Source organism: Sus scrofa, chromosome 12, assembly GCF_054392235.1.
Source record: "Sus scrofa isolate SSC_HxYL_T2T_F1_AM1 chromosome 12, Sscrofa_HxYL_maternal_Yorkshire_Landrace_v2.0, whole genome shotgun sequence".
NCBI lineage: Eukaryota > Metazoa > Chordata > Mammalia > Artiodactyla > Suidae > Sus > Sus scrofa.
In genome coordinates, this window is record NC_139394.1 from 49144005 (window position 1) to 49161369 (window position 17365).

Here is a 17365-nt window from a genome sequence, read left to right on the forward strand (position 1 = left end):
ATCCCAAGCTGGTGGGTCTGGTGGCTCAAGAATCCTCTCTCATGACCCTGGAAGCCTGGAGGGTCAACTCAACCAGCCCCCTGCCCCAGGCCAGTGGTCCCTGAGAAAGGCTCCAGCTGCTCCTGCCCGCAACTTGCAGTGGCGCTGGCATCAGGGCCTGGTTCTGCTGGACGTGATTCAGCCTGGCTGCTCCCTGGGGCAAGAGAGCTGGCGAGGAGGGAGTGGCTGCCCCTCATTAGGCAGAACCTGAGAGCTGGTGGTGGGGGGAACCTCACCGGCCAGAGCGGGCACTCCGCCCGCAGTTGGCCCTGGCTGGGCCCAGGACGGTCACAGAGCCTGGGACACCGCCGAGGGTGGGGGAACGGGGCGGGGGGAGTACCCACGGGCACCCCCGCCACTGCCTCTCACTCAACTGAGTCAGCCTAATGGTTTTTACCACCCTCCCTGGGCGCAATTACGGCACTGGTGGCATGACCAGGCCTCCTAATGGGTGTTTATTCTGTTGGCACGAGCACCCCCCGCCTGAGGGCTGGCCTCCCCACCAGGGCACGCCCCCCAGGCACATTCAGATGAGCACTCACGCCCACACACGTACCCAGAGAGACTTTCTCACACACACGCTCACCCTCGGGAACACGCACGTCCTCACACTCAGAGGACTTCACGGACCCAGACCCCGGAGACGGGCTCATAGCAGGGGGACACAGCGCCAAAGGCCTCCGCATAGTGAGTCCTTCTCCAGACAGGGGTCCCAGCACAGGCCCGAAGACCCAGCGGGGAGTGTTCCCCCCTCCCCCCCGTGTGGGGGAGGGGAGGGGCCCCTGTGGCATCCACCAGCCCTCCCTTTGTGAATCACCTTAAGACAGTCCTCTGGAGGGGGTGGGGGTAGGATGAAGGCAGATTTTAGCTGATAATAACCTTGATCAAGGAGTTCCCATTGTGGCTCAGTGGGTGAAGACCTGGACTAGTATCCATGAGGTTGCTGGTTTGATCCCTGGCCTCACTCAGTGGGTTAAGGCTCTGGCTTTGCCATGAGCTGTGGTGTAGGTCGCAGACATGGCTCAGAGCCTGTGTTGCTGTGGCTGTGGTGTAGGCCGGCAGCTGCAGCTCCCACTCAACCCCTAGCCTGGGAACCTCTGTAGGCCGCGGGAACAGCCATAAAAAAACAAAATAAAACAACGGTGATTAAGGTTCCTGCCCACCCCTGTCCCAGCACTGAAGGGGACCAAGTGTGGGCTGGGTGCAGAGGAGCACGATAAGCCCCAGAGTGGGTGGCAGCTCTGTGCCCAGATGATAAAAGGAGTTTTCTGAAACCCTGACCAGAGCCTGAACTCTTGTCTTGCTCTGCTCCGGCAGACGGCACCTGATGGCTGGAAGAATTCTGTCCGCCATAACCTGTCTCTTAACAAGTGCTTTGAGAAGGTAGAGAACAAATCGGGAAGTTCCTCTCGCAAGGGCTGCCTGTGGGCCCTCAATCCGGCCAAGATCGACAAGATGCAGGAGGAGCTGCAGAAGTGGAAGAGGAAAGACCCCATTGCCGTGCGCAAGAGCATGGCCAAGCCAGGTGAGGCCCAGAAAAGAGAGAGAGAGAGAGAGAAGCTGAGCAAAGAGAACCGATGAGTGGGGGAAGAGCCTGGGTTCAGTTCCAAGGATGGGAGTGTTTGTGGGGAAAGAAAGGTCTCACCTTGTCCCTCTCTCTTGGGCCTTTTCAGAAGAGCTGGACAGCCTCATTGGAGACAAGAGGGAGAAGCTGGGCTCCCCACTGCTCGGCTGCCCCCCACCTGGGATGACAGGGTCGGGCCCCATCCAGCCCCTGGCACCTCCAGCTGGGCTCTCCCAGCCGCTGCACTCCATCCACCCAGCTCCAGGCCCTATTCCTGGCAAGAATCCCCTGCAGGACCTACTTGGGGGGCCCGCGCCCTCCTGCTACGGGCAGACATATTCGCATCTCTCACCGGGCCTGGCCCCTCTCGGACCTCCGCAACCATTGTTCCCGCAGCCAGATGGGCACCTTGAGGTGCGGGCCCAGCCGGGCACCCCCCAGGACTCGCCTCTGCCTGCCCACACGCCACCCAGCCACAGCGCCAAGCTGCTGGCTGAACCTTCCCCCGCCAGGACCATGCATGACACCCTGCTGCCCGACGGAGACCTTGGCACTGACCTTGATGCCATCAACCCCTCTCTCACCGACTTTGACTTCCAGGGTGAGCTGGGGTGGGGTAAGCGGAGGTAGGGCAGGACTGGAGAGGGGCAGCTGGCAGTGCAGCCCATCCCCTCTAAGTCTCTGGGCTTCAGCCTGCTCACTGCCCAGTTGCAGGTCAAACTGGAGCAGAGAAGGCCTGAGCTGGGGGCGACGAGGGGTGGGGGTGTTAAGGGGTGAAGAGATATGTCCCTGCTCCCATCTCCCTCCTCCTGGCACTCTTGAACGTGTTCCATCTGACCCCATCATCAAACCACTCTCGCTTCTGGGTAGGCTGGAAAGGGCCCGAAGTTCCGCTCCATACTTGGTGGTGAGCGACTGAGTATGAACATTGAACGGAAGCAATTGCATGTTCTCAGAATTCATCTTCTAACGCAGAAGGAAGAGAGAGATCTTCCCCCTGGAAGAATGAAGTCCTCAGAGCTAGGCAGGTCCCAGGAAGAGGTTCTATCTCTTCCGTTCCATCCTGACTGCTCCATCTCTGCACGTGGCTGACCCCACCCATTCCCAGCTAACTCTAGTGCACCTCCGGGCCCTGGTCCTGGCCATACAGGGCTTGAAGAAAGGTGCAGATCCAGGCCTTCAGACCCTTTGCATACACTGGGGTAGGGGACATCCACAAGCAGGTGGGGACAGCCAACCCTTAGAGATCTCCCAGTTTGCCCAAGAGAGAGCCCAAGTCTCAGGAGGCTATTGCTAGAAAAGGGCAATGAGGAGTCCCCGTTGTGGCTCAGCGGTTAATGAACCCAACTAGGATCCATGAGGACATAGGTTCGATCTCTGGCCTCGCTCAGTGGGTTAAGGATCCGGTATTGCCATGACCTGTGGTGTAGGTCACAGTTGTGGCTCGGATCCTGCGTTGCTGTGGCTGTGGTGTAGGCCAGCAGCTGAGGTCCAATTTGACACCTAGCCTGGGAATCTCCATATGCCACAGGTGTGGCCCTAAAAAGACTGAAAGAAAGAAAGAAACGAAAAGGGCAATGAGAGCCTCATCCCTCTCCCAAAGAGGGGAATAGGGCTCAACAACAGCCTCAGGAGAAACTATAGATACCGTAAACATTTACACACACACACACACACACACACACACACACACCCTCGAACTGCCAGGCATTGTGTGAGGTGCTTTACATGTGCTCTCATATGGGCCTGTAGGATAGGAGGGATTACTGAACCCATTTCACAGATGTGCTCCAAGGTTAAGTAACTTATCCAAGGTCACTTAGCTAGAAAGAAGGAGAGTTTAGGATTGGCAGCCAAGGTCAGTCTAGGGTTTAGTTCCACCCCTCCTCCTCCAGACACTGCAGCTCTGATACCCAGGGAAGGAGCTCCAGGCCCTGGCCCACCATGATGCAGATCACACGACACACAAAGGAGGATCAGGCGACAGAACCGAGTCAGTGCTTCCTGCCTTTGCTCCTGTCCCTTGGGCCCCACAGTGGAGGAGGTCCAGGGAGCCGAGCCCAGCCACCTCGTTGGAGCCTACAGTGCATTGTTGGAAGATCCTTGGCCTGGGCTGCAGATCCACCTGCCTTGAGAGCCAGGGCAAGAACCAGGGTGAAGAAGGTCCCTCCCCACAGTAGCCTTGGAATGCACTGCAGCGGCAGCAACCTTTCCAATAGGCAGCTCTCAAATCCTTGCCCCTCCCCAACCCCTCAAAAAACGAGCCATGGGAAAAAAAAAATTTTTTTTAAAGGAGTTCCCATTGTGGCTCAGTGGTAACAAACCCAACTAGTATCCATGAGGATGTGGGTTCGATCCCTGGCCTCGTTCAGTGGGTTAAAGGATCCAGAGTTGCCATGAGCTGTGGTGTAGGTCACAGACGTGAGTCGGATCTGGGGTGGCTGTGGCTGTGGCGTAGGCTGGCAGCTGCAGCTCTGATTTGACCCCTAGCCTGGGAACTTCCAAATGCCGCAGGTGCAGCCCTGGAAAGAAAAGGAAAAAAAAAGCCGCAGAGCTCTGGGCTCTGGGCTCTGACATTCAAACTGTCCTATGTGGGAGGAGGAATCAGAGAGGTTCAGCAGCTCCCTGGGGTCACACATCTAGCGCCAAATGTCGGTTCCCCATTCAGCGTTACCCCAGTCCTGCTCTCTTTCGCACATGAGAGCCGTGGAGTAGGGGACACACAGGGCTCCTTGGTGCCTCCAGTGAAACCTGTTTTCTCCTCCAACCAGGAAACCTGTGGGAACAGCTGAAGGATGACAGCCTGGCCCTTGACCCCTTGATACTGGTGACCTCATCCCCGACATCCTCTTCAATGCCACCCCCCCCACCCCCACCCCACTGCCTTCCTCCTGGGCCCTGCCTGGCAGAGACAGGTAGTGGGGCAGCTGACTTGGCACCACCAGGCAATGGGGGCTCCGGGGCGCTGGGTGACCTGCATCTCACCACCCTCTACTCGGCCTTCATGGAGCTGGAGCCCCCGCCCCCCACGGCCCCTGCTGGCCCCTCCGTGTACCTCAGCTCCAGCTCCAAGCCCATGGCCCTCGCTTGAGCTGTGCCCCGCAGCAACTCCAGCCTTTGCCTGGCCTGGAAGTCCCAGCTGGCCGCCCATGCTGGGCCCACCTTGAAGGTCAAGGAAGGAACACACTCCCTGTCCCCTGTGCCACTAGGCCAACTTGTCTGTTCGCTGGCAGCCGGGAGTGTAGAAGACGCCACCCAGGTTCTGCCTCTCACACATTTCTGCCTCCTGGGACGCCAGCTCCTCACTCAGGGCCTCTGAAGAGCAATGTCTGGGCAAGAAGACCACGCACTGTCCTCAGCTCACGCTCACCCACACTTACGCCCTCGCGCACGTGTGCCTGCACGTACGTACACACAGATACACGGTCAAACCTACACTCACCCACCAGGAAACATTATATTCAAAGAAATCAGGATGTTCCCTTTGTGGCTCAGCGGATTATGAACCCAACTCGTATCCATGAGGACGCAGGTTCGATCCCCGGCTCTGCTCAGTGGGTTAAGGATACGGCATTGCCATGAGCTGTGGTGCAGATCACAGATGCGGCTCAGATGTGTGGCTGTGGCTGTCGCATAGGCACTCAACCCCTAGCCTGGGAATTTCCATATACTGCAGGTGTGGCCCTGAAAAAGCAAAAAAAAAAAAAGAATCAAAACTACATCCCAGAGCCTGACTACATTGGGGCAGCTGAGAACTGAGGGCTTTGGTTACCAAAACCCCAGGGGTCCCATTCCAGGTCTCAGACCACTCTGGGGCCCTATGTAGATGTCCACATTCTCCGCAGGACTGGCCCCCTCCAGGCATGATCTTTTCCAGAAGGCCCTGTATTTATTCTCCCATCTTCATCCCAGCCGCCCATCAAGAAGGAAGAGATATGGAGTCTCTCTCCCCGAAGTGTGTGTGGTCCCCAGGGCACCATGCCAGGCTTTACCTGTCCCCCACGTAAGCTGTCTGGCTTCCCCTGGGATGACACACAGGAGGGGCAACATCCAGCCCAGGATCAAACTGAGCCCAATTCCAGCACAAAGTGTTTGGAAAAACCCTTGCCCTTGGAAACTTGAAAGTATCCTTTCCTCCTAGGCCTGGGTGCAGGAAAAGTCCCTCCAGGCCACCAGTATCTCACATCTAAGAAGTTCATGTAGTTTATGTCCCAGCTTAGGAAATTCTTGCAGTTGTCTCAAGCAGCCTGGGCATTCGCAGAAGGGAAGCCTCATGCGGGCTGATGGGGCAGGAGGGCACCCACGCCCCCTCTTTTTGAGTGCTTGGCCAGCCCAGGATGTCCCTGGAGCTAGGGTTGTGACCCAGATGCCTGCCATGCCCTACCTGAGAGCCCAGCTCCTGCCACTTGGGAGCCTCATCATATCCTCGGCCCTGAGGGTGACAAGTACCCCCAGAGGTGGGCCACAGGCTCAGATGAGACACAAGCAGAACCCATGATGGCCTGCCATTGTCCCCTGTCCTGGAAAAATAAAGCAAGAGCCTTGTGTTTCGGCTACCAAGCCTTCCTTTTTGGACCGCTCCTCCCTGGAGCAGAAAGGTCGGGACTTACTGACTATAAATTCTCTGCGCCTATGATTCTACCCCAACCCTCACCCACGACTCTCTCCAAATCCAGAGCGAGGCATCGAGGAGGACTTCCTGACCAGCACAGGGAGGATGGGGGTCAGGTGGTCAGGGCCTCTTTCCAGAACCTCCAGTGAGACAGGAGGCAGTGGCTGCCCGCCCAGAGAAAAGGGAAGGACGCCCTCCCCCCACACCTCTCACCTCCCTCTCCTTCCACAAGAAAGGGGCCGTGCCAACCCGTCCCCATCTTTCCCTGGCTGGGCCCTGGCTTCCACAGATGACATGAAGGGAACCTAGCCTGGTGCTGTGTGCACTGCCAGCCCTGGAAGGTCAGGGGCCCACTCAGTCCCACTTCCAATCCCATCACCAGGTAGGCTGTTGTCACCAAACAGCACCTGAGAGGCCGCCCCACACGCTGCCTGAGCAGGGATGGGGCAGGCATGGGAGCCAAAAGCACACACATGGATCTTGAGTCTCAGAGCAGCCGCATGTGGGGCTGTGGTTTGTGTAGCCCAGTGGAGTTCTTCTAGGAGTTCCCACTGCAGTACAGTGGGCTAAGAATCCAACTGCAGTGACTTGGGTCATTGCAGAAACATGGGTTCAATCCTGGCCAGCACAGTGGGTTAAAGGATTCAGCATTGCCACAGCTGCAGTGTAGATGGCAGTGTAGCTCTGATTTAATCCCTGGCCTAGGAATTTTCATATGCCACAGGTGTGGCGGAAAAAAATTCTTCCAGGGGTGAGGCCTGGGGTCCAGCCTATACCACCTACCTTCCCCTAAGGAAGCTCTGCAGAAGATCCCATTCTAGAACCCCATCCTACATCAGCACCTTACTTCCCAGGGGCTTTAGAGCCTGGCCACGGGCAGGGCTAGAGGGACAGGGTGAGGTAGGGAATGGGGGAAGGCATGGCCCGGCCAGTGCACCCAAGAGGAAGACCCCCCCCTGCCCCACCGCTGCTGCAGGACAAAGGTTTCAGGGGAGAATTTTACTGGGACCCACTTCCTTGCCTCAGACCCTCAGACCTGCGGACTCAATCTGCTCTACACCAGCAGCCTGGGCAGTGAGTAGGGACATCTCCCCCAGGAACCCTCAGCCACATGGGCCCATTCAGCACACCTACGAGTGAGCTTGTTCACAGCAAATGAGACAGGTAGCAAGCCGATGAGACTTTGAGTCTCCTGTTTGTCGGTTTGTAACCAGACCGGCCCTTGGCCTTAAAACTGGGCAGCAGTTTCTCTCTGAACTGAGCCCCGCACTTCTGCTCATATGCTGCCCCCTGCTGGCCAAACCTCACCACGTGTTCAACCACAACTGAGGGTGAGCCGCAGTCTGGATGGATGCAGGGTCTGGAAGTGCCAGATCAGTGGCGAATTAACCATTTGGTTCAGGGGCTCTGAACCTCAGGGTTCTAAAAACTGGTGAGAATTCATAAGTCCACGAACTCGTATAAAGAAATTACACTTTTGTTTTCACTCGTCTCTACCTCAAATTGAGCACTTCCTTCAATTAAGGAATATCAGCAACCATACACAAAAATAAACTCAAAATGGATTAAAGACCCAGATATAAGACTAAACACTATAAAACTCTTAGAGGAAAACGTAGGCCAAACACTATCCGACATAAACGACAGCAACATCTTCTCAGATCCACCTCTTAGAGTAATGAGAGTAAAAACAAAAATAAACAAATGGGACCTAATCAAACTTAAAAGTTTCTGCACAGCAAAAGAAACCCTAAGCAAAACAAGAAGACAACCCACAGAATGGGAGAAAATCTTTGCAAATGAATCAACTGACAAGGGATTAATCTCCAAAATTTATATACACCTTCTGCAGCTCTATACCAAAAGAACAAACAACCCCATCAAAAATGGGCAGAAGATCTAAACAGACAGTTCTCCAAAGAAGACATACAGATGGCCAAAAAACACATGAAAAGATGTTCAACGTCACTCATTATTAGAGAAATGCAAATCAAAACCACTATGAGGTGCCACCTTACACCAGCCAGAATGGCCATCATCCAAAAGTCTACAAACCATAAGTGCTGGAGAGGGTGTGGAGAAAAAGGAACCCTATTACACTGTTGGTGGGATTGTAAATTGGTACAACCACTGTGGAAAACAGGATAGAGATTCCTCAGAAAACTAAACATAGAACTCCCATTTGATCCAGCAATCCCACTCCTGGGCATCTATCCAGAGAAAACCATGACTTGCAAAGACACATGTATTCAGATGTTCATTGCAGCACTCTGTGCAATAGCCAAGACATGGAAACAACCTAAATGTCCATTGACAGAGGAGTGGATCAAGAAGATGTGGTACATATACACAAGGGAATATTACTCAGCCATTAAAAGGAACAAAACATCAGCATTTTTAGCAACATGGATGGACCTAGAAACTATCATGCTAAGTGAAGTCAGCTGTACAATGAGACACCAACATCAAATGCTTTCACTGACATGTGGAATCTGAAAAAAGGACAGACTGAACTTCTTTGCAGAACAGATGCTGACTCACAGACATTGAAAAACTTATGGTCTCCGGAGGAGACATTTTTTGGGGTGGGGGATGTGCTTGGGTTGTGGGATGGAAATCCTGTGAAACTGGGTTGTGATGATCATTATACAACTACAGATGTGATAAATTCATTGAGTAATATAAATAAATAAATAAAATAGAAGAAAAACATTAACTTTGGCATTAATGAAGTGTAGTGTTAAAATGAGAAAAGGTGCTGAGAGAGAATTTAAGACCAATGTAAAATATAAGCCAAGTTATCTATATCAGCTTTTATATTTACAGCTAATGTAGAAAAATAAGTTATTGAATATGACTGTTTTCATCCTGGTTAAAGATTTCAGGCATGTATATAATTACAGCTGTCTTTACCTAAGAGCTGAATATTTAGATACTTATCAAAACTCAAAATTTTGAGTTGATTCTGTCTTAAATTTAGTTTTTCTATTGATACTGAAAAAAAAATCTTTTACCAATATGCCAGGTTATTCTGAAGATAATATACTTTGAATTCACTAGGTAGCATTGAAATGGAGAACTGTAATTTGTCATACTTGGAGGGATATGGTACTTAAAGAAAGATAGAATTCTGTGGCACAAAAAATGTCTAAAAGCAGGATAAATAATAAAGTATTACATGAAAAAAATAGAGATAAAATGTTGATATTTTGTTTAAGATTCCCAAAAAAAGCATACATATGCACACATTGCTCTTCTATTTAAAATATAAGTTTGAGACCTAGTATATTGAAATGTATAATTTGTTTACAGAGACAGTTGTATGTTAGTGAAAGTTGATTTCACATATGATCAAATCCTGAATCTGCATTTCAGTGTTGGCAGAGATCCCAATATATTCAATTAAAATGTTGAACAAACAAACAAAAAGAATATCAGCAACTGGGAGTTTCCTGGTGGCACCGCAGGTTAAGGATCTGGCCCTAGAAAAGGCAAAAAGCCAAAAAACAAACAACAAAAAAAACTCAACTTCACCTGCTTTCCAGTTCCTTTATCTCTCACTTAAATTCTTACAATACCCTCGTCAGTATACCTCTGCCACTAGTGTGATAGTACATGGACTATGGAGCCAAACTCCCTGGATTTGAATCCTGACACTGCCACTTAAGAGCTGCGCGATGTTGGTGCAGCAAGTTAACTTCTCGGGGCCTGCATTTTCTGCAAAAGAGGCATAATCCTCAGAACTGATGGTAAACATTCTAAGTTAATATATAAGAAGCATGCAGGCCTGGACCTAACATTAAATATATACTGGCTTTTTTTTTTTTTTCTTTTTTAATGGCACACCTGCAGCTTATGGACGCTCCCAGGCCAAGGGCAAAATCAGAGCTACAGCTGCAGGCCTGTGCCACAGGCACGGCTACACTAGATCTGAGCCACATCTATGACCTACACTGCAGCTGGCAGCATGCTGGCTCCTTAACCCTCTGAGAGAGGCCGGAGATCAAAGCTGCATCCTCACAGATACTATGTCAGGTTCTTAACCCACTGAGCCACAACAGGAACTCCACAGGCTGTTATTATTTGTCTCACTCTCTTCAGTCCACCCTTCACTCAGCTGCCAGAGATAATCTGATCAGGTCATTCCTGCCGAATCCTCCTCAGTGGCCCACCGGCTTCCTCAGGAGAAGCCCCGACCCTTGAACCACAAGGCTCCATAGCTTTGTCTTTTACATTGTAAATATTCACCTTCTCAAATGCAACTGATAAATCTTGCCTCCAAATCTTCACCTTAGGCTATTCCCTGTTCCGAAACGCCCTCTCTCCCCGTCTCTTCCCATCAAAGTCATCCTAAGTTTTCAAGCCCCTGGTCCAAACACCGTCTCCTCCAAGAATCCTCCCCAGAACAAGACTCTTGCTCCCCTGGATGCCCAGTTCATCTTACTCTGGGGACAGGTACCTGTTTCGTGTCTCACTCCTTTTGGCACCCGAGTTCAGCCTGGGTACTGGCTGTCAGCAAGGACTCCATAGAACACGGCTGAATTCCAGCGCTTCTAGGCCAATTAGGGTTAGATGAACGAACTCCTCAGCCTGCAAACTGGCACCAGGTGTAACCAAGTTCGTGCCTGGAACAGCAGGCAAGTTCTCCACTGACCTCAGTTGCTGAATTTCCTCCGTGAAGGAATGAAGACCTCCTCTGGGGCCGGGGTGGGGCTGGGGGCCTCTCCAAGGCAGCTGAGGGCAAGACGAGGCTCCAGGCCTCAGCCTCAGCTCCTCTCTCATGAATGAGGGCTAAAAGGACAAATGAATGGTCCCACGGCCTCTCGGGATCAGGGAAGGTAGGATAGAGGGTCAGGCCCCCTCCCCAACACCTTCCCTCCTAGCTTGTCACAGCCTGTTCTTCAGGGTTGGCCAGGACCTTGGGCCAAAGCCTTCCCTCTCGGGGCCTGAGTCTCCATTTTATCAAAGGAAAAAGCCATTCCATCTACAATACAGCCTAAATGCTGACTCTAGAGGCTGAGCGTGGTGTCAGGGTGCAGAGGATCCAGAGACAGAACCACATTGTCCTCCCCGCCCCTCAAAACCACCACCACACACACACATGCTGGCCCACGACCAGAGAGCAGCAAAGGAGAAAGAGTTTATTGAAAACTATATACAGTTGGTCCAGTCCCTCCCACGGGTTGCCCTCTGGCGCATCCCTCCCACACCTCGGGCAGTGTCTCAGCCCCTGATGGTGGAGGCGGGGCTGGGGTCAAGGCCCCAACTCCCTTGGGAAGCTTGGCTGCCAGACCCCACATGGATCTTTGTCTGTGACCTTACAACTCTAAATGGCCTGTCGGTGGTGGGCAGGGGACAGGGCATGGGCTCCTGCCCGACCTAGTCAAAGCCTGGATAGGGGAACACTATTCTGAAACTTGGGCCCAAGAGGCCCAGCTAGGCTGACCGGAAGTCGTGGCTACTCCACTTCCCACGGGAGGCCTTGCTGGACACGGAGGCAAACAGCCCCCCTACACCCACCCCACGTGCCAGGCCCCCTGGGCTTCACGGACTTGAACTGGGGACATCAGGCACCCTCCCTCCCAACACTGACTCAGGGTCCAGGGCTCCTGAAACACTCCCCAGGCAGAAGACCTGGGGTGGAGAGGTGAGTATCGGGGTGGGCACAGCTGGGGCCCGGGACCCTCCTGGGGTAGGGGCGGTTTGGGGTCAGGGCGTCCCGCTGTAGGAATAGTCTGCTTTGTTGTGCATCACCAGCCGGTCATCCACGAAGTAGAAGCTGTCAGACTGTGTTTCATACGGGTGACGGATCATCTCGTTGACTGCAAGAGAGGCCCAGCCAGTTGGGGCAAAAATCAGCAGGGGCTTCAGGACTAGGGCACTAGGACAAGCTGAACAAAGAGTTCCCCCAGGCTCTGGGAGCCTCAGTTTCCCTCTAGGTGACATACGAATGGTGGCCAGACACAGGAGACCTCAGGTGGAAAGAAAGGGGCTCAGGCCCCAGCGTGGTGTCTCTGAGCTTCCCGCCAGCCTTGCTCCCCCCCTACCCCCCAGGGCCCTGCACACGCACTCAGCTCCTCAGAGAGCGGGGGGAAGTCGTAGATGTGCTCGCAGGTGTTCTTGCTGCTGGGGATGCAGAAACCAAAGTGGAAGTCAAAGCTTTTGAGCAGCTGGTTGCGGAAGTAGTGCCTCTCAATCATGCGGAAGTTGTTGACAGGCTTGTCTCCCACTGTGAACTCCACCCTGAGTGACAGAGGGGGGCAGGGCTGAGCTGGGCCGCCCCAACAGCCAGCCTGGCTCGGGAGAGACCACCCCAAGAGAGGCTCGGTAAGAACTCAGGAAGGGTTCACTCCCGCCCTCACCCCCACCCTCACCCCCGCCCCCACCCCTCACCCCAGCCCCGTGACTCACGTGGCTCCCACCTGCCTCAGACGGAGGAAGGCAGGCGTGAACTGGTAGCGGACAAAGCGCCCAGCATTGGGGTCCAGGTCCCGTGGGTTGATGGGCAACCTCTCTGTAATGTATCCCAGCTGGGGCTCAGTGGGCTTCAAGCTGGGGCCCCCATCTGTCTGAATTTATCTAAACTCCCCAGGAGATCCTAACGCACACTGAAGGTTCAGACCAGTGGCCGAATGCTTTCACCTAAGGGTTCTAGGTCAGCAGGTCACCAATTTCAACTGAGGTCCCCAGAGCCACAAGAAATAAAAAGACCTGGAACCTCTGGGACTGCAGTTCCCAGGGAGGCCTGCAGAGGGCAGGCTGGCAAAGACTGAAGAGGCAGGGCAGCCCTCCCAGGATGTCCAACCCCATCAACCCAAGAAAAGGAAAAGAAGAGGCCCAGCCTCAGGCAGAGCGCCCCCTGCCTGGTGACTCCTGGGAAGGCTGGGGCCCACGTCCCAGCTCTGCTCTGACTTGGTGGCCTGAGGAGTCCCTGGGCAAGCCCACTTCATGGCCCCTGTCCACCTCCCTCTGTTGATGGCCCAGCCAATCCACTCACCTGAGGCTGGGGGCTTCTTGATTTCAAAAAGGACAGTGCCTGAATCCATGTCCCGAATCTTGAACCTGACAAAGTCGATCTTGTAGATATTCTCCTCGGGGGAGCACAGGTAGTCTAGGGGAGATGGGCAACTGAGCAAGGAGAGGGCCTGCCCAGAAGCCCCTGCTGCCCGCTCAGTTTTCATAGGACCCTGAACTAGTCACCAATTTCTCTGATGCCTAAGGTCACTGTCTTCCAGAGAGAATTGAGCCCCTGCCCTGGGGGAGCCCAGTGTGGGGGAGTCATAGTTCTGCAATCAGGATCTAATGGGGACAAATGGTTCTATTTGAGTAGCCTCTGGGATCAGGGAGAAGCAGGGTGGAGGTCAAAGCCACCTCCCCCACACTTCCCCTCCCACCGGGGAGTTGAGAGCCCTTATTTCAGCCTCTGCTTTGCCAGCCCTGGCTTGATGACTTTCAGTCAAATGAGTCTCTAATCTGATGGGGCAACACCCCCCACCACCACCCAGCATGAGAGGGAAGATACAGCCCTGCTTTGGGGTACCTCACTCTATGGCGGGAGACACAGCTCTACCCCAGGATAGGATACCGCCGTCCCCACCCCACAGCCGCCCCTGGCGCCACCTCTAAGTGTGTCAGGCAAGGACTTTCTCTGACCTGGGTAGTGCTAGGGCAGACGAACACCCCTTTCTCTGTTCCTCCTCATCCCCCGCCCCCCACGGGCCCCTCCTCTGCCCATAAGAGGCTTACACAAACCCAGCTCCCTTAAGCAGCTTAGCCAAAGCTCTGCTGACTCAAGCCCAGAGCCCGGACTACGGGGGGCGGGGGTGGGAATTGCTCCTATCCCCTGTTGATCTTCCAGCGGGAGGAGGTCTTAGAGAACACAGGGAGCCATGCAGCTCTGACTCGAGCCACCCCCACAAGGCCAGGAAGAGGGTGTGGCAGGTGCAGCAGGGTTGTGCACGGGGTAAGGGGAGTCCTCGGGCCCAGAAGAGGAAGCAGGAACAGTGGTGGGTCCACTTGAGGAAGCTCAGGAACAGCAGGGCCTGATCCAACCCTCACTGCTCTTGCAGCAACAACTGCAAGCACTCAGGGAGGTCCTGGGAGCAAATAGGAAGGAGCAGAGAGGTGCAGCAGGGGCTCTGATGCTGTCACCCTGCCCAGCATCACATCCTCCCCATAGAGGCCCGGAAATCACCCTCTAGGCCCCTGGGCCACCTCCCATTCCTCTGGGGCAGGAAGAGGAAGTGAATGTAAAATTATTCTCTCTTCCCCAAGCCTGCGACAGCCCCCTCCAGGAAGCCCTCCAGGTAGCCACCTGGCACGATGGGGTCCAGCAAAGACTAGAAGGCTTATGGAGGGGCCTGAGCAACAGCTTGTCCACCACAGCCCATGGTGGGGAGAGGATAGGGGGCAGAATGGAAGTAGGCAGCTCCTACCTACCTCACCCTGTACACACTTTATTTTCACAGAAAGTAAGCATTAATCCAGAGCTGCAGAAGGAAGCTGTAGGGCATAGGAAGAGGATATGACAAAAGTGGGAACGGCATCCTAGTGGCCCAAGTCCCAGCTCCCCATGAAGCCCTCCTTCGTCCCCCGTTTTCTAACTTCTGGGACCTCTCCTCTCATTTGAGAACGCCTTGCAGTCTGGCCTCAGTCTCTCCTGCTGCAAACTCAACCTTTCAACCCCTCTGTCCTTAGAGGAAGTGAGAAACAAGGATGCCCATGGTTCAGGACACCACATCCACTCCCTCCCTCTACCAGAGAAGGATAAGGCCAGGGACCCGGGGTCAGCCCAGATAAGGGGCAGCGTAGCCAAGGGTTCAGAACACGACTGCTCCCTTCCTCTCGGCCACAAATAGCTTCCTAAGCTGGATTCAGCGCTGGGTAATCCGGGCAGAGCAAACCTCAGACCTGTGTGATTAGGGTCAGAAGAGGCCGTGGGGGGAGAGTCCTGGAGCCCTGTTCTCAACTTCTGCAAAGGAAAGGGCTCCTGTGAAACCCTCTCCTCTACTCATCCCCCACAGGTGTCGCATCTCAAAGAGCTATGAATTTCTTCCCGATTCCGAGACAAATGTACATGGGTTGGAAGCCCCCATAGCTGCAAAATAACCTCTAAAGTTACCTAGGACCTGGACAAGTTAGACCCTCAGTAAAGAACTTCTGCCCCAGGAGTTCCCATTGTGGCATATTGGAGATGAATCTGACTAATATCCATGAGGATGCGGGCTCGATCCCTGGCCTCGCTCCGTGGGTTAAGGATCCAGCATGGCCATGAGCTGTGGTGCGTAGGTCGAAGACACGGCTCGGATCCTGCATTGCTGTGGCTCCAGCTCCGATTCGACCCCTAGCCTGGGAACTTCCATATGCTGTGGATGTGGCCATGAAAAGCAAAAAAAAAAAAAAAAAAAAAAGAAGTTCTGCCCCAGACTAACCTGAACCCTAAATGCTGCTGTTGCCAATGACAGCCCAACTGGCACCAACATCAGACTAGTCCAGGTACCTTCCCTCTACCAGCGCCGGCTCAGGCAAGGCAGCTCAGCGGCTCTGGGGGCCCAGCCAAGAATGGCTGCCTGGCTTAGCGAGGAGGAAGAGGCTGGTCCCCCAGGGACCCAGATGCACAAGCCTAGACCTGCTGTCAGGTCCCCTTCACAGCTCTGACTGGAAGCCCCGGGCTCTGCCGTTCCTGCAGCTCCAGAGCTAAGGTCCACTCCAGCATTTGCCCCCCACCCCCACCGAGAGGCCCCAAGAGCTACTGTCACAGAGGGAGCCAGGGTAGGGTTACTGATCAATGAGGTCGAGGTAGAAAGCCACTGCCTCTCCAAATGCTGTGTTCTTTGACGCTCAACCACTGCCTCTGCCATGAGACTTCCTGGTCCTTGTTGCCTGCCTCTGGTGACCCCCTCCCCTGCCCTGAATGCCCAGTTGTCTGCCTCTCAGCAGCAGCTATGAGCAGTCCTGTGGGGCCCTCAGTACTATTGATAAAAGAGCCCTATTTACAGGGCATGCACAACGCCAGGCACGGTGCAAAATCAGAGGATTTATTTTCACAATAGCTCTGTAAGGTAGGAGTTATTATCCCCATTTTACAGGTGAATATGTGCAGAGAGGTGAAGTTATGAGCCCAAGATCATACAGCCAATTACACGACAAAGCTGGAAGTTCAGCTTAGGCAGGTCGAGCTCAGAAACTCAGCCACAGTGGAGACTTGGCCTCCCAGAAGAGGTCAGGCCCTAGTCCAGGCTGCGTGGGGTGGCGGGGGGGGGGGCGCATTAACCCACTCCCTTGAGAGAGCCCAGAGCCAACCCACTGAAGTTTCCTCTTCAGGTTCTTTCCGGGGTAGGAGGATGGCTTCAGACTTCCTGGGGTGTCCAGGGTGAGGGCATTAACGATCAGGGAGACAGGAGGGTTTTGATACCACCCAAGTAACTCTGCCTCCACCAAGCCTCCAGGGTGGAGACTGAGGACAGACTGCCCTCAGCCCCCCTCCTCGTTATTGCAGAGAAAATCTTCACAGGGTTCTGAGGACTGTGGGGAAGGGGTCATAGTAGCAGCTGCTGCCCACCTCCACCCTTGGAAAAGGGGGATAGACTCTTCAAAAAGGAAAGAGTCGGGTGGAAAGAAATCTCTACAGAAAGAAGGGGGCACAGAGAGATATCAAAGGAAGGAGGTACATGGAGATCTCAGGCCCAGAGGCAGAAGGATAGGGGACACCGGCCAGGGAGACCCGGGTGGGGGAGGGGAGGCAGGGGAGGGCGGGAAAGGGGGCGGGGGCCCGGGCTCCGCGCGCCTCGAGGGCCCTCTCTAGCTCCCGCCTGCCGGCGGCGTTCCCTCGCTTGGTGCTCACCGCCCGTGATCCGCTGCAGCCCCAGCACGTCCTCCGGCCCGATCGGCTGCTTCCTCTGCAGCGGCCCCGGCCTGGGCCCCGAGCCTGCCTCCGGCTCCGACTCGGACCCGGACCCGGATTCCGCCTGCGGCTCCAGCTTGGGCTCCACGCTTGGGCCCGAGGCCCCTGAAGCGGGCTCCGCCGCCGTCCCGGCCCCGCCGCCGCCCTTCTTCACCTTCATGGCCTCGCGGGGCCGCGGCTCGCCTGCTGCCGCCGCGGCTGCCTGCGCCGGCTGGAGCAAAGGGGGAGCGTCCGCAGCCCCGCCCCC

At 54.6% G+C, this 17365-nt stretch overlaps 2 protein-coding genes across 7 annotated transcripts in view; one reads left to right on the plus strand and one right to left on the minus strand.

The window, feature by feature from the left end:
* Positions 1 to 6159, plus strand: part of FOXN1 (forkhead box N1) — a 30869-nt gene extending 24710 nt beyond the window's left edge. For all 6 annotated transcript variants that reach the window (XM_084985519.1, XM_021067477.2, XM_084985521.1 and 3 more), the window contains exons 7-9: positions 1357 to 1564; positions 1713 to 2204; positions 4375 to 6159. In XM_084985519.1, coding sequence (XP_084841645.1) covers positions 1357 to 1564; positions 1713 to 2204; positions 4375 to 4694 — 1020 coding nt within the window. In that variant the 3' untranslated portion in view covers positions 4695 to 6159. The remainder of the gene's footprint in view (positions 1 to 1356; positions 1565 to 1712; positions 2205 to 4374) is intronic.
* A 5176-nt stretch (positions 6160 to 11335) lies between these two features.
* On the minus strand, positions 11336 to 17351 carry UNC119 (unc-119 lipid binding chaperone). Its single transcript, XM_003131761.6, has 5 exons — positions 17059 to 17351; positions 13213 to 13326; positions 12627 to 12729; positions 12286 to 12458; positions 11336 to 12037 (listed from the first exon to the last, which is right to left on the minus strand). The coding sequence occupies exons 1-5, from the start codon at positions 17276 to 17278 to the stop codon at positions 11925 to 11927; spliced, it is 723 nt and encodes a 240-aa protein (XP_003131809.2). The 5' UTR covers positions 17279 to 17351; the 3' UTR covers positions 11336 to 11924.
* Positions 17352 to 17365: the final 14 nt, after the last annotated feature.